This window comes from Saccharomyces paradoxus, chromosome XIII (genome assembly GCF_002079055.1).
Source record: "Saccharomyces paradoxus chromosome XIII, complete sequence".
Classification (NCBI taxonomy): Eukaryota; Fungi; Ascomycota; class Saccharomycetes; order Saccharomycetales; family Saccharomycetaceae; genus Saccharomyces; species Saccharomyces paradoxus.
The window spans coordinates 96,554-120,229 of record NC_047499.1 but is presented as its reverse complement, the minus strand read 5'-3'; the positions used below and the strand labels follow the sequence as shown (position 1 = coordinate 120,229).

Sequence of the window (23,676 nt, the reverse complement as noted above, 5' to 3'; positions counted from 1 at the left end):
AAAAAGAAAGACAACAGCACCATGAATAACGTAGATATATTTACTATATAGTTTGTACATCATGTTTCTTCCATACTTCAAGTTAGCGCGTCTGCAAGAAACAACTCAGTTGTTGTAATTGCTATTTCGTATTAAATCTTCCTGGAAAATTCAACGAAAAAAACTCAAGAACCACATGCTTCTCTTGAGTCATGCAGTTCCTTTCCTTTATGAGTGAAAATCTTCCTTTTTTGGTTATGCGCGCCATCCGATAAATGTAGGAACTATGAAGCGGAAAGTCAATTTTTTCATACAGTGCACTTTGACATTTAGTAAGAATTAACTGTGATCCGAAAGGTCTTCAAGGGTTGGATTACAACATGGACACGCAGATTGCAATAACTGGCACTGCCATTGGAAAAGAAATCAACAAAAGTAGTTCAAAGACCGACAATAAAATTGCTTCATCGAACGCCGATGTCCCATGCATAGATAAGGCTACGCAAACTATTATAGAAGGATGCTCCGAAGATGACCCCAGGCTTTCGTATCCTACAAAACTAGAGACTACTGAAAAAGGGAAGACCAAAAGAAACTCATTTGCATGTGTATGCTGCCATTCTTTAAAGCAAAAATGCGAGCCTTCCGATGCTAATGATATTTATAGGAAACCTTGCCGTAGGTGTCTGAAACACAAAAAGCTATGCAAATTTGATCTTTCAAAGAGGACAAGGAAGAGAAAACCTAGGTCAAGGTCGCCTACATCTTTTGAATCGCCAATGGTAAATGTCTCTACCAAAAGCAAAGTCCCAACAGATTCTGAGGAATCAAGCTTGAAGGATGGTACGTCTTACCTCACCATTTTCCCTTCCGACGCGAATACCAAACACGTTCCAAACTCTCGAACAGTTTTACCTGGACTTCAACAAAGTTTATCTGACCTTTGGTCAACGTTAAGCCAACCGCCCTCATACGGAGTAAGGGAGCCCGAAACCACATCTAAAGGAGATATAACCACTAATGATTCTACAAAATCGAATGGTGGTATCCCCACAAATCCCACAATCTTAGCATCTAACAATGAACGTACGAATGTTAATGATGCGCCAGTCATATACAGTACCTACAACTCACCCATACCGATTTCTTCTGTCCCTACTAGCATCAACAGCGAAGCGCTGCTCAAACCTAGACCTAATATTGTGGGTGATGAGCAAATACACAACGTCAAAGTGAAAAGACAAAAAAAATCATATTCTAGGCATATGACACGGTCGTTCAGAAAGCAGCTACAATCACTGATTATTTCTCAAAAAGGTAAAATTAGAGACATTTCGATGAAGCTTGATACATGGTCAAAACAGTGGAATGACCTTGTTGAAAGAAGCATGTTCTTACCGACAATAGCAGATCCCGTATCAGTGGGAATCATATCCCATGAAGAAGCGACGCTACGATTACATCTTTACAAGACCGAGATTTCATATCTGTCAAAATTGCCATTCATAAGGGTCGAAGAAAACGTTAGTGTAGATGAATTAAGAAAGAAGAAACCCATTTTATTTTCTGTCATTATGTCATGTGTTTCAATTGTATTAACACCCAAACAAACCACCAGAGGAACGATAATGAAGCTTGATAGTTTTGTACTAAATTTAATCACAAATCAGATTTTCAAGGCCAACAATAAATCTATCGAAATCATCGAGTCACTGTCTACCTTGTGTTTGTGGTATAATTTTTTTGAATGGTCAAGTAAAACAAGGTATCATATATTTAATTACATCTGTTGCTGTTTAACTAGAGATTTGGGGCCTACCTATGTCAATAGATCCTTTGGTATGTTTAGCGACGAGGACCCAAACAGGTTTAAGTCACCTTTGGAGCTTTACAGCAATGGCGCCAGTTTAACTTTACTGGTATATATTTCAGCACTTAACATTTCAATTTTCCTCCGCCAATCAATACAAGCTCGTTGGAGTCACGTCACTGAAAAGGCTTGCCAGGATTTAATTAAGGAGACGAAAGAATCACAAGATTATGAGAACGACAAACTATTATTCGACTCATCTAACGACCCCATCTTAGTGCAGTTTGCTAAAATGAACCATGTCTTAGAAAATATCCACACGCACCTACATGAGAGGGATCTAAATGATGATGAATTCGATGATCCTATTTTTACTAAAAAATATCTTAATAAACTGATGGAAAAATACCATAAGCAATTGCAAGAAATTTTTACAAAACTTGACAGAAACAGACCAAGAGTGATCGCATTTTATTACTCTGTAGAAGCTTATTTATATCAGTATAAACTTGCAGTATTCATCGGAGAAATGTCGCATACCGTAAATGAAAAAGTCGAATTGCCCAAAGAGATAATGGATGATTTTGTCAAATGCTATCGTTGCTGTAAATCTGCCCTTGAGGAGTTTTCCAAACTGGAGCCAATTTTAATTACCTCCTTACCATTATTCCATACCTCCAGGATCATATATACTGTTGGTATGCTTTTGTTAAAGCTACGCTACTCTGTAGTCGCTATACCTTCATTTCATGATTTAATGCCACTGACGGATGATGCCATTGCCCTGGTAATAAGGGTAAACAATCTTTTAGAAAAAACATCTGAACTATATCCATTCAATAACTCTCTTTACAAATTTAGGTACGTTATTGCGTTATTTTGTCAAACCTATGCAAACAAGGTTATTGATGTTGCTGATCGCTATAATGCAGAGAGAGAGAAACGAAAGGAAAAGCAAATCATAAAAGAAGTAAGGAATGACCACGAGAGTACCAAGGCAATGAATGCCTCTGAAACCGAGGAACAAAAGATGCCAAAAGAAGAACATCCACTTATCGACAATAATACGAACCAAAGCATAACGACAGTGCCTGATGAAATGTTGCCGGTGTATTCAAGAGTTCGTGAAGATACTGCCGCCATGAACTTGAATATCAACAGCTCTTCTTACATGAATGGGTCACCGCATGAACAGCGAGAGGGCCTGGTAGGGTCAACTCTATTGCCACCACCATTTATTTCAAATGGTATGACTAATTCCACTGATTCAACTAATATGAAACCATCACCTAGTTCATCGGTAGATAACTTGAACGATTATTTGACGGATATTAACTCCTTAGCATGGGGCGTTAATTCATTAAATGATGAGTTTTGGACAGACCTTTTTATGAATGACATTTGAGCCCCCAAATCAAAAATTATGACCCAAACAAAATCCGAGTTTGTATTAACAAACGAAGTTAAAAAAAATATGTAAAACTACTTAATCTATCCTTAAAGATATAGTGATGAACGAAATTTATCTCTTCTATTTATTTTGGTTTTTCTTCTGCTCATGTTCCACGCTCACTGATTGACCATTGGTGCTAAAAATGACTCAAGAACGGATATAAAGTTCCTATTGGTGATCTTTCTTGTCCCCTGACCTCTCATTTCACTTTCGTTTTCAGCAAAATCATATGGTGACAATAAGTTGTTGCTCACATATTTGACATAAATATGACTGTAAATATACTGTAAAATTTGAGTGTAAGACTGCTGTTTGAAGTCGGATAATAGTACAAACCATAGCCCTGAAGCCGTACAATACGTGTGAACTCTATACTTTCCTGTAGATATACTCCGTATGTCGTTTTTAACAGAGCCTTTGGAAAGTTTCTGCGTTATAGAGCGTAATGAAAATATCATGCCGTACAGCAGCTTTGCATCTTCTTCAGTCTGTTTGGAATTTATTGTACCACTTGCGCTATTGGACGCCAATGTCCATTCTCTATCAAATATACAGTTACAATGCCTATCAAAGATCCAAAATGAATATATCCCCATGCCCCACTGATTTATGATTTATGTCAGACGCAGATTATCTTATGATAGTGCTGCACTTTTTTGTATTTTTTTCTGTAACGTATGTTGGAACTCAATTGTCGAAAATAAGATTCGGAAATTCGCCAACATTGGTCAATAGTGAAGGACGAGAGTCTGATCCAGGTAAGCTAAAACAAGAGTGGGTGGAATTTTTCATGAGCCAGCGGGCCTATATAAAATTAAACACTATTAACAGATATAATTCGTAGACATAGAGATACACGTACCATATATGCTAGAAACATGGACGGCTTTAGCTTCATCTCACCGTTCATAACTCCCCGGCTTCCTCGACAACGATTTCAGCTCTTGGTTTACCAGAAGCAGTACCGTATGATTCGATTGTCTTGACAATGTCCATACCTTTGGTTACTTCACCAAAGACAACGTGCTTTCCATCTAACCATGGACAAGGCACAGTGGTGATGAAGAACTGAGACCCGTTGGTGTTTGGTCCGGCATTTGCCATGGATAGTAGGCCAGCTTTGTCATGCTTTTTGACAAAGTTTTCGTCAGCGAACTTGGAACCGTAAATGGATTTGCCCCCAAAACCATTGGTCAAATCAGTGTCACCACCTTGGATCATGAAGTCGGGAATGATTCTGTGGAAAGGCACACCTTTGTAGCCCCAGCCCTTTTCGCCAGTACACAAGGCTCTAAAATTTTCCGCAGTTTTAGGAACCACATTATCATATAATTCAAATTCTATTCTGCCAATTTTGGTTCCATTGACGGCGGGGTCGAAGAACACCTTCTTACCCAATCTAGGTACAGAATTGGATAATAAGCGGGATTGTTGAATGATGGAACGTTTAAACATGGTAAGCAGACCTTTGTGGTTGTTTGCTTTTGGCTTTGTGTTTGTTCCTTTACAAATTAAATATGAGAAAATATAGAGTATTTTATTATTGATAATCGCGGTGCGAAAGGACTGAAATAATTCTTATTGGATATTCTGAAAATAAACTAACTGCAAAAGTTTAAGCTAAGAAAGCTAACTCAGCTGCCTTTTCGGGTCCGACAAGGTGTTTCAATTCATCTTCACCTTTCATGAAGGTGTGATCCTCAAAATCAAAACCAGGTACCACTACTTCACTAATCAAGAAGCCGTTGTCAAATTCTTCGTTTGGCAGAAGAAAACTTGCCTTAAACACACCTCCGGGGACAACCCATTGCGAGACTTCTCCATTCTTATAGTCAAAACCAACCTTAAATGATTTCACTTGACCATCAGGATACACTAGAACGTATTGACCCTTACCCCTTTGTAAGATATGTATGATCCTGTTGATATTCTTGTGAAATTTCCCAATTGGGCTGTCGGGGGTCAACAAGTAGTAAATCAGCGTGGATTGGTTTCTTGTTACAGTTTCAATCTTCCCTGAACCTCCATTTTCCGGTTTTTCCAATTCCATGGTGTAGGGAGATCTATCTGTTTCCTTGAAATACCCACCTTCTCTGTGCTTGATTAATTGCCAATCATTGATCAATTGTTGCAAACTAGTTGGTGGTTCAGGCACTGGAACTTTAACAAAACTGGCTAGCTCTATGGCTGCGTCTGCAGCTTCTTGTACATTGGCTGACATGCTTCTCTGTGGCGAACTCTGGTTGGAATACGAGAGTGTAAGTTAGGAGAGAGTTTTCCTATAAAAACGGAGCTGAACATTTTCTGTGAATTGATAATATACATGCATAAAAACTATATTTAAAGTACAGAATAGAAAGAGCAAAGAGACGTACATAGGTTATTTACCAGGTGCAATTATTCTACGCCTTTATGTCCTTCTTCTTGTCGGCCGATTCTAGCGGCATATCAGCTTTACGTTTCTTGTTTATGTCTGCATCTGTCAAGCCTTGCATAACTCTTTTATCACCGGTGATACCGTTAACAGGCCTAAAATATGGCTGGCACCTCCAGTATGGAACAGTTCTATATGATCCACCCCATGACTGCTTCTCGCCGATAATAATTTCATCCTTAATCTCGATATCTGGCTGTTCGAATATTACTTGCACCACTATTTCTACAGGCTTCACTATTTGTTCTTCCCATTCTTCCCATGTAGCTTTTGCATTCATGGTCGCAAGCGTTGACCTGATGTCGGTGTGATGTGGTAAGAAAGGCCTCAAAATTTTGAAAAAGTGTGACTTCATTGCTGTCTTGGAGGCTTTGGATTCTTGGCATTCTTTGACGATCTGGAAATATTCTCTGATGATCTTATCTACACGTGGAAATACCTTGTCCTTGTCTTTAGTTTGGCCTACATTGAAAACGCCAGGATTGTATAGGTTCCCCTCAGCACTCATCACTGCGTCTGCGCCAATGTGTTCCATACAACGTGTAATATCTTCAGGATACAGGATATTCCCGTTGGCAAAAAACACAGTTTCTTTGGGTAAATTATCTCTTAGGTATTTTATTGTTTCCCAGTTGGCTAAACCAGTCTTTTGTCCTTTTTGTTCTCTTACTCTCCCATGTACTGTAAGAAATTGAGCTCCAGCGTCCAGTACCATTTTGGCATAGTTTAAACTCTTTTCACGGTCGTCAAATATACGTATTTTTGCTGTAACTGGAACTTTTAAATTTTTATGCAAGTTGTTGATTAGGTTATGTATTAGGTCCCATTCTTCCATCAAAAATGACCCATAGTGTCCCTTTTTAGCTATACCTTGAGGACATCCCAAATTCAAATCTACGGCATCACACTTATCCTCCACTAGTCTAGCTGCTGCCAATAGATACTCGGGATCATTAGCACAGAATTGTACAATCAACGGCCTATCTACGCTAGAGCCATCTATGGAAGACCAGTTATCTTCTCTATATTTCTTAGAGGTAGCAAATAATTTTGCATGCAACATGGGAGTGTACGCCAAGGTTGCACCATATCTTCTGGACAGAATACGCCATGCTAGTTCGGATTGGTCTACCATTGGTGCAACAATTCTAGTAGGACGGCCAATCCTGTCAAAAAGTTGTCGACCTGTTAGTTTCTGCATCAGAGCGTTACTGGCGCTACTCAAGGCAGATTCAGTCATATGCAGTTGGTATTTTCTATTGAGCTTATTGCAGACTTGTAAAAACCTAGATAGTGTAAATGAAAGCACTTTGAGAGCTAGGAATCTATATGTGTGTGTGCACAGTTTAATGATCGCTTTACCTGCTTTTTATTTATTTCATTCTCTTAACTCATCGATTCTCTTTTATTTTCACGGCCCCAAGAATAAAAAGAAAAGATAATGAAATTTTTCAATTTGACCCAAAGAACTACTATAATGTTACATACGGATGCGCGAAATATCTATCTAAAGTCTATACGTTGTTTACTGATTTCCTGTGATTAATATTGTAAATAGCCCTAGATTGTAAGGCATGAGCAAACAATAAAGATACAGGCCAGACTGGCGTGTCGCCAAGGATTCTAGCACCGCAATACAGTGTTCTCGATGATAATCTTGTTCTCGTGATTATATCTAGCGCTTCATTGCTAGCATCATGAGGATTCAAAGTTTTTTCTATTAGAGAAGAATCCAAATTCTCGATATCTAGACTTCCATTATCTGGAACCCTCAAAAACTCAGCAAATGTTTGTAGTTTATATTCTCTTTCAGATAAATGTGATTCGATTCTCTTCAAAGCTTTGAAAGCTTTTAGCCACAAAATCCTGTCACTACTTTTCAAACTACCAATCATACTATCACTATTTTGGTTTTGTGCAAAGTCTTCTAATCTCCTCATATACCCAGCTATGACTAAGATCGAAACAAAAATACAAGTAATAGTGAAGATTGGAGTTTGCGTCGATTTCCCTTTCATTATAGTTACCGTGTCAATCCAAAAAGTAACAACGGACACGGCGTACTCTGTGGCTTCTCGTAATGATTCCCACTCATAACAAACTTTTTCTAAAGAGCTATTCATCGAGTTCCAATCCTGGTTCCAAATGCATCTTAGTGTTGGGGCTATATCAAGACATTTCCTTAGTTTTGCGAAGAAATACAAGGGAATTATCAATCTAAATGACGGATTCGTATTTATTATCGGCAGGTTTTCGTCATTGAGGGCCAATACCCCACCATTCTTGATGTAAAGTAGTTCCCAGTGTTTTAACATTGTAGCAACCAAGGGCCTTGAATGCATCCTCCATTGAACATTTTTCGCATGGAAATCACCTTCGTAACTATCTTTCAACGCATCTCTCTCAATGTTTATCTTTTCATGAATAGAGATCAGTAAAGATAGCAAAGTCTTGAATGAAACCTTAGCGTTTTTATAAAGATAGGGATTACCGTTTGATAAATACATTAAGCACTTCTCGTAGTTTGATTCACCATTGGAAACTTCAATTAGCGAAAACTTGGAATCCAAAACGACATTGAATCTTGTCAAGTTCTCATTCCAAACTTTCGAATTTTCGCAAAAGAACAACACCTCGTTGTAACAGGGAACACCACATTTCAAATCAATGGAATGGAAACAGCAATCGAAATCCACTAAAGATTTGAAGAGGTTAGAAATCAGGAGGACAATGTGGCATATTCTTATTCTTGATTGAGCTAAGATAAAATATTTAAAATTTCTGTTCATTTGTTCCCGGGTATTATATTGAGCTTTAAATTGGTTCAAAACAGTGGGGTTATCTTGATATTCCAAAACATGGTCACTTTCGATCGGTGGCTTGATGAAGTTTTCTAACGGGAAGTTCAACTTTGCGATTTTAATTAATTGAACCAAAATTATTATTTGGGTATTCACAGTTCTAAAAGCATTCATATCATTGGAGAAAATACTGGTAAACGTTAGTAAGACTAAAGATTGCATTAGCCAAATTGGTGTCTTGTCGTGACTGCTTCGAGTGCTTTCTAGAAATATTCTCACCCTCTTCCTTGCTATTTTGGACAATAGTAGCGCGTGTGTGGAGTGGAATCCGTAAAGGGCACCAATCATACTTATGGATATCACTAAAGGATAATTTTCACCTGATGGTATAATTGAATATAAATGAATGAAGGGAAAGTACTTATGAAATTCCACTTGATATAAATTGACATAATGATTCAGCTCGTCAACAGTGGGGAACAAATTAGACTTTAGATTGTTTTCTTTAATAATCAAATTTCTTAACTTTTCTGTAAAGAAAGCCAATTTTTCGGAGGAGTCCATCCACCCTGGCTTTATTTTTGTCACTACAGTCCGTGTGCTTAATGATGGTGTCGAATTTGTAGGTGACACTGCATTTTGATTTTGAAGTAATGGTGAATATAGGTTCACATTTTTCTTGAATAAATCAATTTGTCTAGTAGTGAATAAGTTAGAAACGGACTCGTCTAATAAAAATTCGTTGATATCAACATTTTTTTTACCAAACTGAACTGGCGAAGCAGACGAAGAAGGTGACGCTGTGGAGGGAATTTTCTCGTCAGACAGAAATTTTGAAATGGCCTTGTTTGGTTTAGCTTTAAACAGGGAAAATTGTTCTCTTGGAGAGATATTTTCCGATACGGAATGGAACGTATTGGAAGATCGGTGTATGTCTCTGTTTTCATTATACATATTTCTTGGTTCTGAATGGGTCGTAGGATTTTGAGAGTGCAAATTGTTAAACCCTATATCGTTAAAATGGCTTATATTTAGTTTTAAATCATTATCAATCTGAGAGTCCATAATAAACTTGGAGAGCCACTCTTCACTTTCTATGAAGGAGTCATCATGAGCATCCGCGTGGTGAGCGTGGATATCAGTGTCGTCAATAGCTTCATCGATTGCGTTATTATTGTTTTGAGATTTTTCAATTGGGTCATTGTTATTTTTATTAGCGTTATTATTGATACTACTGGAACTATTGTTGTGCCTTATATCTGAATGAGGATGGTTCTTATAGTTGAAATAATCCAAACTAGGATCAGCAGTAATAGATTTGACAAAACCTCCAGAACCACCGTAGGAAGAGCCCATTGTCAAAAAATCAGATAAATAGGGAGTGTTTGCCAAAAACAAAGAGCTGCTTTCCCTTCCTATGGGTAATTGAGAAGGAGGGGCTGTTGCTGCTTGATTTGGAGTGGTATTAGTGCCTGAGATAGTGTCCGTCGCAGAAGAAGGATAGATATCTATTTGTTCGGATGCTGCTACAGCCGCACTTGAGCTCGCAGGCGGTAAGCCATCTAATGATAAAAAAGGCGGCAAATCCAAGGTTTCCAAATCTACAACACCAGATTCAATAGCGTTTTCTATAAGTTGTTGTGCCGTTAACTGGGGTGTAGAAAAGCCGACCTGGTGAGGAACACTTTCCTGTAGCTCATCGAAGTCTGATTTCGTTTGTTGGTGGAGCTTTTGGAAGTTATCTGAACTATATGTGAATGCGCTTGATGCTGAAAATGATGCATGCCTCTTAGATTTTGTCGGAATATTTGTATCTGGAGGGGGAAAATGCGAAGATGGGTTTGCCTCTTCAATTACGGTAGGCGTTGATGAGTTCCCCACCGAGGAAGAAATGTCTGCACTACGGCTATTGGTACTGTATGAGGGACTCATATCTAATTTGCCTTGCTTCCCGTTTTTTTTCTCTTTGGCAGCCTTTTTTAACTGTGCTGCCGTCTTCGCTAAAGGATTGCTTGGCGTCGGTAAAATTGTTTGCTTATTGCCTTGGATCTGGATTATATTTTTATCGTTGATAGCGTCTATTTCAGTTTTATCTTTGGAATTTATGGATTCTTTGGAAACCAGTGCTGAATGTAGTTTATGTTGATGCCGCAAGACCAGATCCCTTCTCGCAAAACATCTTCCGCAAAAGACACAGAGAAAGGGTTTCTCGTTGGTATGCGCTCTTTGATGTCGTTTTAAATGCTCTTGTCTCACGAACCCTCTTGTACAGATGTGACACAGGAAAGGCCTTGGTTTATCGGTCTTGATGGTCCTAGATTTCTTGGGAATCGGCAGCACTTGTATCTTATCATTTCCAGTAGAACCAACGCATGGAGGGGCAGATAATGCAGGAGGTCTGTCAGTATGAATAGTGGAAGAAATATCTCGTTTGATTGGAAGTCCTTTGAATTCTTCCGATGACATGGCAGATGCAACGTGCAATTATGAGAAGCTGAAATATTCGCTGCTAATGGAACAGAAGACGACTGGGCTTTTATTTTACCCAGGGTATCCGTGGTATTTTCCAACAGTCGACTTAACAACCAGTATAACCAGAATATCCCAATACGACCACTTTATTGAGGGCGAACAATGGCGTTTATCCATTCATCATTGCTTTAATCTACGGGTTTTTCAGCGAAAAAAAGATCAAGCCACTATGAACGAACAGGTCACCCGGATGATAACAATCTCTGCAATCACGGGAAGCATTATTTGTTCTAACAACACAATCAAAAGTACCTAAAGCGACCAATTCAATGTATAGCAATATTATTTCAGTGTATTTGATCGTGCAATGATAGAACGAAAGGCTCTTGATCAACACCTTACTCAAAAAACTTACAATAAAGCATGTATCACTCTTCACGACCCAATAAGGTCAGACGATGCGGCTTTACGCGGATAAATCTCCGAGGGTTTAAAAACGCCTATGAGAAGATATAAGGAACAATCAGCTGAGACATGTTAAGAGCATTTCAATTCAGATAGCGTTAGTTAGACATTCGCCGACTGATCGATTGATTGTATTGTATTGCCATGTTGAAAAGATTTCCTACCCCTGTTCTTAAAGTGTACTGGCCCTTCTTTGTGGCTGGCGCTGCCGTGTATTATGGTATGAGTAAAGCTGCTGATCTTTCCTCTAACACGAAGGAGTTTATCAATGATCCAAGAAATCCCAGATTTGCAAAGGGCGGGAAGTTCGTGGAAGTTGATTGAATGATGCTAGGGCAAACACAGTTGTACGTGATGATGACCGCTACTACTACTACTACTACTACTACATATGTTTGTATATAGAAATATATTCGTAATGCGTGAAAAAAAATAAAATATCAAAAAAAAAGTATAAAAAGTGAAATCAGAACTAAAATTCATTATGCTATCTTTCTTTTCCTATGTCATATTTCTTCCGTTTTATCAATTGCCTCTTGGAAGATCTTGCCCAATATTGACTGACTCTCGAGGCCTACGCTGATTCTGAGAAGGTTTCTCTCAACTCCAAATTTTTCAGCCATGTCGAGTTCGTGGTAATATGTCATAAGCGTATAAGGGAATGCGAGTGTGAAGTTTGTGCCCAAAGAAGGACCCTTGTTCAGTTTTAGATTATCGTAAAAGGCTGCAGCGTGACCCTCATCATGGAACGTTAGTGAAAAGAGCCCGCCGTATCCACCTTCCTTCTTACACCTCACCATGTCGTAGTTGGTTAGTGTTTCTTTTGAGGTTAGGTTAGGGTAGTAAATTTTCTTGAATAGTCTATTTTCGCCTACATGCGGCTTCAGTATTTTTTCTAAGAGGTACTCAGTACTGTAGTTAATCCGGATGGTTCTAGCAATGAAATCTCTGGAATTTCTTTCCAGGTAAATCGCGTCTTCACACCATACCAAATCTTCGTATTCATCTTCTAATTGCATAAAACGTGTGGCAAACTCGTATACCCGGCTTTGTGGGTTTAGAACCATCGAGCCACCAATAACGTTGGAGTCCCCACTAAATGTCTTGGTCAATGAACTGCAAACGATGTCAGCAAACGGTAGACCATCAATATTAACTATACCGCCCACAGTTTCATCAATGATGATGAAAAATCCAAATAATTCCGAAAGCCTTTTCAGTTCCAATAAATTGCCCATTTTTAATAGGGGATTTGATGGGGTCTCTATAAAAACGGCCAGAATTTGCTCGCCGGAATGTAAAATTTTTGTTAGTTCTTTCATTGATGACTCGTCTCCTTCTCCCAAAAAGTACGTTTCATTAAACTCTTGCAAGACATGTAACGTATCCGCATAAGGAAACCCAAAAATGACAGTTTTCTTATTCGGCGGTGATGATGTTACATCGTTCCCATTTCTAGATCTGTTCAAGCGCAGTGAGTCCCTTTGCAACAGCAATCTATGCGCAGTAAAGATCGACGCCATACCACTCGGAAACAAGAAAACGTCCCTCTCAGGGCAAACCCTTAGTGCACGCCTCCCGGCATCTTCATCTAAGCATTGCTCTTCTTCTATTGTACTCATTTCGATGGGTTCCGGAGGTATAGTAGAAACGAGGCCACTATGCGGCTCTTCCTGACTATTTACTTCGGTGCTGATCCCTTCACCATGATCTTCTCCATGATTAGCCTCATTAAGGGATGAATCCAGAAATGTGTTTTGGAAATCCTGCTCGTCTTGGTTCCCCACAAAGAAATGGTAGTTTTCCTCCTCATCATGCTCATCCTTATCTATAACCTTTGTAGCGATCCTCTTCTTGATCAATTCCTTGGCTCGATCGGCAAACGCAAAATTCAGGTTCCTGCCGTACCGCGTCTCTATGTATTCCTTTTCCTCTGCAGAGCTGGACTTCTTCTCTACTATAAAAAGCTCATGCAGAACATACTCAGCTAGTCTGCTAGAGATGATCTCGCCGGTGTATTGCCAGTACTGCTTCAATATATTCTCGTACGCCCCATCTACAAACACTACCGCAATCTTACACTCTCTTTTCCACGTCTTTTGCTCCTCGTTAATAGGTTTTGCCGTGGCTAACTGCAATATCCTTACTTTACCATTGCGATGCGCGCACTTCCTTCTTATATACTCTCTGCACCGTTTGGCAACTCTATAAGACGGGAAGCAAAAGCAGGTCTCGTTTTCTTTGGCATACTTTTCTATTAAAATGTCACGCAGCTTTTGAATCGAGGGGTGGATCCAGAACCTGGGGTAGCCGGACTTTAAGCACCCTAAAACTTTGGGGTCTTTTTTCACATACGAAATTACAGATTCCCAAGTGGGAAAACATACAGATACTGCATGTTGAGTATCCAGTGGTATAGGCTGTCCTAACTTGGTAGCCACTTGTGCTGAAACCATATTATGATGTTCTCTGAAAGAAGAAAAAAGTCAGGAAAACTTCGCCTATTGCCCTTAGTCTCTGCGTGGCCCTGCTATACTTCTTTCACTAGTAAGAGGCAATTTTTTCATCAAATTTTCATTGCGAATTTTCCAGACGGCATCGCACGGGGAGTCGGGTAACATCAAAAATGATGGTGTTCCGATTTGGCCAGGACAGGTGGGAAAAAGGTCAGTCGATATTATGGGAGAAACCTAAACTTACATGTCCATCCTTGGCGTCCATGTTGAGCATGATATTATCTTCATCTGCTGCTCTTCTTTAAATCGATGGTATTCGCACCGCAGTTCGTGACCGGTGCCTGCGTTATGCGAGAGGAAAAGGGCCCTTAACGAGGCGGCACCTAAACGAAAACATCAAGGGTTTCTTTGTGGTGCCTAATAAGGAACGCGCAGAACAATAGACCCTGCCGGTAAACGATGGCCTTGCAGTCGTATACCGTTAAAACTGTTGAGTGGGTGAATGGCAGGGCCTTATTGCTTGCCTGGGAGAACCGCAGGAACGGTACGAATCGAGTGGAGACAGAAAACCTTGACGTGTATTTGCTTTTAAACGGCTCGGAGAACTTATTCTTGAGCATGTATGTGTGGGCATATGCATACAAACATATAAATACATTTGGGTGTATACGTAAATATATAAATATATATAAGATTACATGTGTATATAAAGACGTAAAGTTACATGCCATTGTGGAGAGGATTTTCCCATGAAGGTGCCTTAAGTCTTGTGTAGAAGTAGCTCTTTCGTGATGATAGAACCTGGTAAAGATTCAATGGACTATCTACATGTATATAACAACAACCACGCTCACGTTCCCAGGACACCTACGGGTAGGCAATGCCTATCTCCTGTTCTCCCCCCAATCATATTGGCGGTAGATCAGCAACATTCGATGGCTTTTGGGTACTCGAGCCCCAGATGCTTGCCGACACCAATATTGCCTTCTATGACCGCAAATGTGCCCGTCCATTGGTCACAACAGATTGTCACTATTCCTGTCGCCGTACAAAGCAATGCCGGAATGATACCTATCCTCACACCTATGGCCTCCCCAAGACCTCAGTTCAAAGCAACGACCCCCTCACCCCATTTGGCCCCAGTCGCCATAAAATTACCAGATTTGAAACTGCCACCTTCGCCTGTGTCCAGCACAGTAAAGGGCGGAGCGTCACATCCGATCCTGCCCAAGATTGTGATCGGAAATGGCGGCAGTCATGTTGAGCGAAATAGTAATGAGGAATTAATTAGAAAGATTCCAGATTACATTGATTGCGCAAAGACAAAGGCACAACTGGGCAAAGTTAGATCCGGTAGACAACTAATTGCATGCGCACAGGAATATCACCACCCGGTAAACAAGGATGAGGTCGAAAATATCAACAACATCCTAAACTTCAGGGACTATATTTTCAAGCATCCGAAATCCTGCTTCGAGTCTCCATGTACCCTATCGTTCGAACAGTTCGTTAGAGTATATTCATTCATTAGTTTCATTTACAGGACAAAGAAGATCAATAAAAACAAGTATGAACTCGTTTGTGAGATGAATGTTCACGAACAACTCAGCAATAAGCGTATACAAAGAACAAGGACTCCTGAGAAGTACAAAATTCATTTGATTTGCGAATCAAAACTTATTCTGACCTTCAACCACTGTACGAAGACGGTTAAGTTCGAGTCTATCAATGGTGGACACTGCCACCCAATTTCGGCCAATCATATCATCAAGCCCTCCCTGTTCCTTATCCACTGCATTAATAAATGCTACCAGACGGTGTCAGATCCCACCGATTTGAAGTTGGCATTGAGAGACGCTTTAGAAGCCCTCGATCATGAAAGAATCGGACTGCCATTTCTAAAGAGAAGACACTTCAAAAGCTCGCAAGCCTCGTCACTATCAAATGTCAGTACCACATTCAAGAAGCGAGAAGATCATGACGCATTGGGTGTACATACGGGAATCATTCATACGGCAAACTTCTTCATGTTTAATGCATCTAGCGATATATTTCAGAGGAACTAACATATATACTTAAATACCTGTATCCTTCTTTAGAAAACACAACTGCATACTTTTCCATTCAAAACTGACTTTTTCGTGTTCTTCCAATAGGGAGTAATTTCAAGTAGTGAAGCAGCGCTTTCATTGATGGTATCTGAACAATAAGACTGAAAACTATGAATATATATATATCTATATATATGCCAGATGATTAATTTCACTGTAGTGCCCGCCGGGTTATACCACGCGAAAACGCCTCGAGCCAAGGGAAAAATCCAAACTACAAAACAAAACAAAACAAAACAAAAACATCAACTATATCGTTTTACCCAATTCAGTATATCCGTCTACAACAGTTCTCGCCACTCAACATCTGTGAACTTACAACTGCAAACAAACAATGAGAGAAGTTATTAGTATTAATGGTATGTTTGGTTTGCCCGTCTAGGCTAGATCTTTTTTTGTTACTTCCTTTTGGCGTTTCATCTTTCATTACTAACTTTAAAAAAAATTTTTTTTTTATTCCATCTTTACAGTCGGTCAAGCTGGTTGTCAGATTGGTAATGCCTGTTGGGAATTATATTCCCTTGAGCACGGTATTAAGCCGGATGGTCATCTAGAGGATGGTCTTTCAAAGCCTAAAGGAGGAGAAGAGGGCTTTTCTACATTTTTCCATGAAACCGGGTACGGTAAGTTCGTCCCAAGAGCTATTTACGTGGATTTAGAGCCCAACGTTATTGACGAAGTCCGTAACGGTCCTTATAAAGACCTTTTCCACCCGGAACAGTTGATCAGTGGTAAGGAGGACGCGGCTAATAATTATGCAAGAGGTCATTACACTGTTGGTAGAGAAATCTTGGGCGACGTTCTAGATAGGATTAGAAAACTGGCAGACCAATGTGATGGGTTGCAAGGGTTCTTGTTTACCCATTCCCTTGGTGGTGGTACTGGTTCCGGTTTGGGGTCCCTACTATTGGAAGAATTATCCGCTGAATATGGTAAGAAATCCAAGCTGGAATTTGCTGTATACCCCGCTCCTCAAGTGTCTACTTCTGTTGTTGAGCCTTATAACACTGTTTTAACTACGCATACTACCTTGGAGCATGCAGATTGTACTTTTATGGTTGATAATGAGGCCATCTACGACATGTGCAAAAGAAACTTGGATATCCCAAGACCAAGTTTTGCAAACTTAAACAACCTAATTGCTCAAGTGGTATCATCTGTTACAGCATCATTGAGATTCGACGGTTCATTAAACGTAGATTTGAACGAATTTCAAACCAACTTGGTTCCATATCCAAGAATTCATTTTCCCTTAGTTTCATATTCTCCAGTCTTATCCAAATCAAAGGCATTCCACGAGTCCAACTCCGTGTCAGAAATTACAAATGCTTGCTTTGAACCTGGTAACCAAATGGTCAAGTGTGATCCAAGGGATGGTAAATACATGGCCACTTGTCTGTTATATAGGGGTGATGTGGTAACGAGAGATGTTCAAAGAGCTGTCGAGCAGGTGAAAAATAAGAAGACTGTCCAATTGGTTGATTGGTGTCCAACCGGTTTCAAGATCGGTATTTGCTACGAACCTCCAACTGCTACACCAAACTCACAATTGGCCACAGTGGATAGAGCCGTGTGTATGTTGTCAAACACCACATCCATCGCTGAGGCTTGGAAGAGAATCGATAGAAAGTTCGATTTAATGTATGCCAAGCGTGCCTTCGTCCACTGGTATGTTGGTGAAGGTATGGAAGAAGGTGAATTCACCGAAGCTAGAGAAGACTTGGCTGCTTTAGAAAGAGATTATATCGAAGTGGGTGCCGATTCTTATGCTGAAGAAGAGGAATTTTAAGGATCACTTTTGCACCACCCCCAAACTTCCTTTATCTTTCTTATATTTCAAGTATATTGTAATAATTTGTTTCCCCTCCTTACTGTTGTATCCTTTTTGGTAATATCTTATCTATAATCTACATATTATATCTCTCTAATATCTATGTACAAAAAAGAAAAAAAACCATTCTCCCTCTCTGACTAGATTTTTATCAAATCTAGTAAGATTCATCGTAGTTGATGAAACAAATGCCTTTGCACCATCAAGTTCTAGCATCGCTACTACCACAACTATTTCACGGCTTTTATTAGTAATGACTTATTTTTTATATCCCTAGTTCCTTTTTCCTCTACCTTGCCGTCGAATTGAAAAAAAAAATGGAAATAAAGACATCTTCCATAGATATTTAGGGACAAAGCAGAAAGGGAAGTAATTATTAGCAAGGAGAATTCTAAAAATAGTACACTCTAAGGTTAGCAAATCTACATCTTCAAGATCTGATTGCTCTGACTTTCAAAACTCAAGACTCACTAGAAATTAAATCAAGAGATAGTGAAAAATAAAGTTACCGATAACATCAGGTTTTTCACCCATGTCTACTATCCCATTTAAAAAGAACTATGTGTTCAAAAACTGGGCAGGAATTTATTCTGCGAAACCAGAACGTTACTTTCAACCAACTTCAACCAATGAGGTTGTCGAGTTAGTGAAAAGTGCCAGGCTAGCTGAAAAAAGTTTAGTTACTGTTGGTTCGGGCCATTCTCCCAGTAACATGTGCGTTACTGATGAATGGCTTGTTAACTTGGACAGATTGAACAAAGTTCAAAGGTTTGTAGAATATCCTGACTTACATTATGCCGATGTCACAGTCGATGCCGGTATGAGGCTTTATCAATTGAATGAATTTCTGGGTGAGAAAGGTTACTCTATCCAAAATTTAGGGTCTATCTCAGAGCAAAGTGTCGCTGGTATAATTTCCACTGGTAGTCATGGCTCCTCGCCTTATCACGGTTTGATTTCTTCTCAATACGTAAATTTGACTATTGTTAATGGTAAGGGTGAATTGAAGTTTTTGGATGCCGAAAACGATCCTGAGATCTTTAAAGCTGCTTTGCTTTCAGTTGGAAAAATTGGTATTATTGTCTCTGCTACTATCAGGGTTGTTCCTGGCTTCAATATTAAGTCTACTCAAGAAGTAATTACTTTTGAAAATCTTTTGAAACAATGGGATACTCTATGGACTTCATCTGAATTCATTAGAGTTTGGTGGTATCCTTATACTAGAAAATGTGTCTTATGGAGGGGTAACAAAACTGCAGAACCTCAAAATGGTCCCGCTAAGTCATGGTGGGGTACCAAGCTGGGCAGATTTTTCTACGAGACTTTATTATGGATCTCTACTAAAATCTATGCACCATTAACTCCGCTTGTGGAAAGGTTTGTTTTCAACAGACAATACGGTAAACTGGAAAAGAGCTCTACTGGTGATGTTAATGTTACTGATTCTATCAGCGGATTTAATATGGACTGTTTATTTTCACAATTTGTTGATGAATGGGGGTGTCCTATGGATAATGGTCTGGAGGTGTTACGTTCATTAGACCATTCTATTGCACAGGCCGCCATAAACAAAGAGTTTTATGTTCATGTGCCCATGGAAGTCCGTTGCTCAAATACTACATTACCTGCTGAACCACTGGATACTTCCAAGAGAGCAAACACTAGTCCCGGCCCTGTTTATGGTAACGTTTGCCGGCCATTCCTGGATAACACACCATCCCATTGTAGATATGCTCCATTGGAAAATGTTACCAACAGTCAGTTGACGTTGTACATAAATGCTACTATTTACAGGCCGTTCGGCTGTAATACTCCAATCCATAAATGGTTTACCCTTTTCGAAAATACCATGATGGTGGCAGGCGGTAAGCCACATTGGGCTAAGAACTTCCTAGGCTCAACTACTCTAGCTGCTGGTCCAGTGAAAAAGGATGCTGACTACGATGACTTTGAGATGAGGGGGATGGCATCAAAGGTCGAAGAATGGTATGGCGATGATCTGAAAAAGTTCCGGAAAATAAGAAAGGAACAAGACCCCGATAATGTATTCTTGGCAAACAAACAATGGGCTATTATAAATGGTATCATAGATCCTAGTGAGCTTTCCGACTAGTCTCTTCTTTTTCGCAATTATATCTTTCTATCTTACTAAGAAATATATATATAGCAGTGTGATGACTGTTCATGTACATTCTAATAACTATTCTTAGCTGTTTAACAAAAAATTTTGTCTTTAAACTAGAGCTTTTAGTAATCATGGGACCCTTTTTTCGTTTTCGTTATCCTTACTACTTTTTTTTTGGAAAAGCCGAACGCGGTAATGATTGGTCGTATAAGCAAGAACGAAACATCGGTATGGCGTAACGTAGATCCATCTACAGAGAAGTTTTTAGGATTTTGATAGGAAATGCAAATTAGGTGTTGTATATATTGCAGCATTTTTTTTTTCTCCAGAGATTTAAACATGTTTTATATTGACTCATAATATATCTGTTTTGTGTAGAAACCAACCTCTCGAAATAATGTCAATAGTAGAGACATGTATATCGTTTGCTTTGGCAAACCCGCTCTACCTATTTTCCGCAGGATTGCTTATGAACTGTGTGGTTACGCCGCTTTACCTTTGGAAAACACAAAATGTTAAGATTGTAGTTGTTTCATTGCTGCAATTTGTAGTACTTTATGCCACAGCGTTTATTACGGTTGGAACTGATAAATCCCTTTACAGAAATAAATGGGTGGCCCTGCCGCTAGCCAAGAAGACCCGCATTTCTCGTAATACCAGTTTGTACTGCTTCAAATTAAAGTACCCATTTGAAAGATTGAATATTCCCATGGGATACCACCTGGCAGTAAGGGTTACAATAAATGGTGAGCGATTAGTGAGATACTATACGCCGGTGAATGTTCCTAATACGGAAGGTCACCTGGAATTAGTGGTCAAGACGTATAAGCATGGTGTTGTTTCTAAGTATTTTGATAAATTGAAAATTGGCCAGTGTGTAGAATTTAAGGGGCCCTTGGGCGAACTGGAATATGATCAAGATACCGCAACAGAGTTGGGTATAATCGCAGGAGGGTCTGGTATAACCCCTGTCTTGCAAGTATTGCAAGAAATCATACCCTCTCCAGAAGATCTAACACACATTTCTTTGATATACGCAAACGAAACAGAGGATGATATCCTTATGAAATCACAACTAGACCACATGGCTAAAGAGTACCCACATTTTAAAGTTCATTATGTAATTCACAAGCCAAACGGTAAATGGAATGGTGATGTCGGGTACGTAACTTTAGAAGAAATGAAAAGATACCTGCCTAAACAAGCGGAGGACCATCGTTTATTGATTTGCGGGCCTCCTAAAATGAATGAAATGGTTTTGAACTATGCAAAGGAGTTGGGGTGGAGCAATGGGTTTCACAAAGGTAATGGAAGCGATAAAGTTTTCGTTTTCTAATCAACTATTTACGATTGACGATTTTTTCCCATGTAAATAAGCATTAATCATATTTAGATATATATTCGTAATTTTTAATAATGAAGAAGAATAAAGTTCGAAATTCTCAAAAAAAAAAAAAAACATTAAATTTCACAACAAAAAAATCTATAAAAAAAGTTTAACATATGCTCTTCTAAATATACATATTTTCAGTTGATTTCACTCAGTGACAACGCAATGGCCAGTTGTAAGTCCTCATCAACATTATTACCAGCATCGACACCAACAGCACTATCGATGGTGTTCTCGGTTGAAGCTTGCTCGGATGAATCTGCACCATCTGTAGTAAAAGCTTCGTCACTCAAAGGCCCGTTTCGTCGACCTGTAGCATGACTTCTAAGATCTCTCCTCCTTTCGTCTTCTAATCTTGATTGTCTGATGGCTCTGAGAAATTCTTCATCATCTTCATCTATCTCATCATTCGTGTTATTATTTTGATTCGCAGGCCTATTCATCTGTGCCTGATGTATCAGTTGAGATTCTTCCAACGCCCTTCTTAACTGCTCATCTTCATCATCTCCGAGAAGTTCTCCCGTTTCGGCTTGATTCCGCGCTTGTACCTCCTGCGATTCTAAGAGTGCGATTCTCAACTGAATGTCGTCTTCTTCATCAGCGTTACCTAAAAATTCCAAGTCTCCACCATAAGCATTAATCAATCTTGATATTTCTGATTGTCTTTTCCTCCTGAGGTCCTCATCTTCATCATAATATTGCAACTCTGTATTTAAAGTTTCATTCCACTTGTTGCTTATTGCGTTTTTACCCTTGCTAGAATGGTGGTGTTTTTTCGAGTCACCCGAAACAAACGTTAAATAATTCAAAACGTTACCGCTTCCCATAATGATTTTATCCTGCGATACCTTCAAAAATTCAGGAAACTTGTCAGTCTTCAACACTGACTTTATTAACTCACCTGTCATCGCGTTCAATATTTGTAGAGTATTTGGCAATGCTACTACAACGATTAAATTTGTCACCTGCGACACATATACTTGTTCATCAAAACTTATTTTACATTGGACTTTCAGACCTGCCGCGGAAAGATCTCTTATATTGATAATGTAGAGTATGTTCTGTATCGTCAAAAGACTGATATAGCAGCCATCGTCACCGGCAAATTGCCAGTTTTGTTCTCTTTGAGAAGTTTTTGCGTCTATTTCAATTGCGCATATCTGCTCAGGCATTTCCAACTTCCTCAAATTGCCGAAGTTACCATTGGGGTTGACCGATATTGTATAAACGTTATTCAAGTCAGCAAGCACCAAAGTCATGGAGCCAAAATCCATCTTGAAAAATCGCACCCTCATGGGTTGTTCGCCCGCATCCCTAGGAATGTCGATGCTATGCAATTCCTGCATCTGATATATGATGTACAACTTTTCATCATCCATGATTAGAGTCCAATCTTTGAAAAAAGCTAGTTTCCAAATAACCCTGTTAGAAACCTTCCACATCTTAACGAGCTTATTTTCGCACCACCAAATAACTTCACCATTTTCAGAGCCACTGACAGACCAGTCTTCCCTAGACGTGTCCCAGGATTCTGAATTACAAATGGCAGTAACGCCGGCACTATGTCTTCCCGTAAATTCCATCACGGGCGTCAAGTACGATTTGTTACTGAGCAGTTTCCCGAACACTCTGCCGTCAAATCTACCGAACACTGCAGCGTTAATATTGAAATCCATGGTAGAGCAACCTTGTGGTGTCGTACATGGAATATAAATCAATTTTTTGAACTTCTTCTGCCTCTTGTGATTTTGTAATTGTAGAATGGTAATGGTACCATCATTATAAGCAGCAACTCGTGGATAATCGAACACTATGCGTTCTATACTGGGCTGGTTCCAGTTCCTCGTCGGCATTATTGTGTATTTGGTTCTTATGGCCTTGTTGTGTTGCCAATGATGAAGGCCCCGTGTTCTTTCAATGTATTCTACACTAAACTTCGAAGACTGGGAAAATGTGGGAAAATGAGTAGTGTGAACTCTAGACTTGAACAGGTTCTTCCAAAGTTCTTCATCGTGAATGAGGTTTCGGAAATGCGTAGAAAGTTCTTGCAATGTGAACAAATCCTTTTCATCTAAGTGAGAAAAGATGTTTATCAGGATCTCAGGTGGAAGGTCCTGCAATACCAAGCCAGACCGCTCCATACTGTCTTATTCCCTAGTGTCGGCCACCTGATAAATCTTTTAACTCGTCCTTGGTTTACCTTCCTGTTAGGTTTATTTAAGTCATCTCAAGGTAATACTGAAAATTGCCACATGCGAGCAAATAGAAAGGGAAAAATTAAGGCAGCGAAAATTAAATAATAGCAAAAAAAAATTATTAGAGCTTCGCCCCGAGTTCGAACTGGAAAAG

At 39.4% G+C, this 23,676-nt stretch overlaps 13 protein-coding genes across 13 annotated transcripts; 6 read left to right on the top strand and 7 right to left on the bottom strand.

Moving 5' to 3' along the window:
- Window positions 1–359: 359 nt before the first annotated feature.
- Window positions 360–3,194, top strand: WAR1 (War1p; the record flags this gene model as incomplete). Its single annotated transcript, XM_033912351.1, has 1 exon — window positions 360–3,194. One exon carries the CDS (start codon window positions 360–362, stop codon window positions 3,192–3,194), a length of 2,835 nt encoding a protein of 944 aa, XP_033768242.1.
- A 164-nt stretch (window positions 3,195–3,358) lies between these two features.
- BET5 (TRAPP subunit BET5) lies at window positions 3,359–3,838 on the bottom strand (the record flags this gene model as incomplete). The annotated part of the gene is made up of 1 exon (XM_033912350.1): window positions 3,359–3,838. One exon carries the CDS (start codon window positions 3,836–3,838, stop codon window positions 3,359–3,361), a length of 480 nt encoding a protein of 159 aa, XP_033768241.1.
- A 310-nt stretch (window positions 3,839–4,148) lies between these two features.
- Window positions 4,149–4,697, bottom strand: CPR3 (peptidylprolyl isomerase CPR3; the record flags this gene model as incomplete). Its single annotated transcript, XM_033912349.1, has 1 exon — window positions 4,149–4,697. The coding sequence occupies one exon, from the start codon at window positions 4,695–4,697 to the stop codon at window positions 4,149–4,151; it is 549 nt and encodes a 182-aa protein (XP_033768240.1).
- A 160-nt stretch (window positions 4,698–4,857) lies between these two features.
- CFF1 (Cff1p) lies at window positions 4,858–5,463 on the bottom strand (the record flags this gene model as incomplete). Its single annotated transcript, XM_033912348.1, has 1 exon — window positions 4,858–5,463. One exon carries the CDS (start codon window positions 5,461–5,463, stop codon window positions 4,858–4,860), a length of 606 nt encoding a protein of 201 aa, XP_033768239.1.
- A 181-nt stretch (window positions 5,464–5,644) lies between these two features.
- On the bottom strand, window positions 5,645–6,916 carry DUS1 (tRNA dihydrouridine synthase; the record flags this gene model as incomplete). Its single annotated transcript, XM_033912347.1, has 1 exon — window positions 5,645–6,916. The coding sequence occupies one exon, from the start codon at window positions 6,914–6,916 to the stop codon at window positions 5,645–5,647; it is 1,272 nt and encodes a 423-aa protein (XP_033768238.1).
- A 274-nt stretch (window positions 6,917–7,190) lies between these two features.
- TDA9 (Tda9p) lies at window positions 7,191–10,943 on the bottom strand (the record flags this gene model as incomplete). The annotated part of the gene is made up of 1 exon (XM_033912346.1): window positions 7,191–10,943. The coding sequence occupies one exon, from the start codon at window positions 10,941–10,943 to the stop codon at window positions 7,191–7,193; it is 3,753 nt and encodes a 1,250-aa protein (XP_033768237.1).
- Window positions 10,944–11,558: 615 nt separating this feature from the next.
- Window positions 11,559–11,738, top strand: ATP18 (F1F0 ATP synthase subunit i; the record flags this gene model as incomplete). The annotated part of the gene is made up of 1 exon (XM_033912345.1): window positions 11,559–11,738. One exon carries the CDS (start codon window positions 11,559–11,561, stop codon window positions 11,736–11,738), a length of 180 nt encoding a protein of 59 aa, XP_033768236.1.
- Window positions 11,739–11,920: 182 nt separating this feature from the next.
- On the bottom strand, window positions 11,921–13,870 carry SPAR_M00480 (putative cystathionine gamma-synthase; the record flags this gene model as incomplete). The annotated part of the gene is made up of 1 exon (XM_033912344.1): window positions 11,921–13,870. The coding sequence occupies one exon, from the start codon at window positions 13,868–13,870 to the stop codon at window positions 11,921–11,923; it is 1,950 nt and encodes a 649-aa protein (XP_033768235.1).
- Window positions 13,871–14,661: 791 nt separating this feature from the next.
- Window positions 14,662–15,936, top strand: SPAR_M00470 (uncharacterized protein; the record flags this gene model as incomplete). The annotated part of the gene is made up of 1 exon (XM_033912343.1): window positions 14,662–15,936. One exon carries the CDS (start codon window positions 14,662–14,664, stop codon window positions 15,934–15,936), a length of 1,275 nt encoding a protein of 424 aa, XP_033768234.1.
- Window positions 15,937–17,035: 1,099 nt separating this feature from the next.
- On the top strand, window positions 17,036–17,770 carry TUB1 (alpha-tubulin TUB1; the record flags this gene model as incomplete). The annotated part of the gene is made up of 1 exon (XM_033912342.1): window positions 17,036–17,770. One exon carries the CDS (start codon window positions 17,036–17,038, stop codon window positions 17,768–17,770), a length of 735 nt encoding a protein of 244 aa, XP_033768233.1.
- A 574-nt stretch (window positions 17,771–18,344) lies between these two features.
- Window positions 18,345–19,925, top strand: ALO1 (D-arabinono-1,4-lactone oxidase; the record flags this gene model as incomplete). The annotated part of the gene is made up of 1 exon (XM_033912341.1): window positions 18,345–19,925. One exon carries the CDS (start codon window positions 18,345–18,347, stop codon window positions 19,923–19,925), a length of 1,581 nt encoding a protein of 526 aa, XP_033768232.1.
- A 409-nt stretch (window positions 19,926–20,334) lies between these two features.
- AIM33 (cytochrome-b5 reductase) lies at window positions 20,335–21,273 on the top strand (the record flags this gene model as incomplete). The annotated part of the gene is made up of 1 exon (XM_033912340.1): window positions 20,335–21,273. One exon carries the CDS (start codon window positions 20,335–20,337, stop codon window positions 21,271–21,273), a length of 939 nt encoding a protein of 312 aa, XP_033768231.1.
- Window positions 21,274–21,464: 191 nt separating this feature from the next.
- UFO1 (SCF ubiquitin ligase complex subunit UFO1) lies at window positions 21,465–23,468 on the bottom strand (the record flags this gene model as incomplete). Its single annotated transcript, XM_033912339.1, has 1 exon — window positions 21,465–23,468. The coding sequence occupies one exon, from the start codon at window positions 23,466–23,468 to the stop codon at window positions 21,465–21,467; it is 2,004 nt and encodes a 667-aa protein (XP_033768230.1).
- Between the last annotated feature and the right edge of the window lie 208 nt (window positions 23,469–23,676).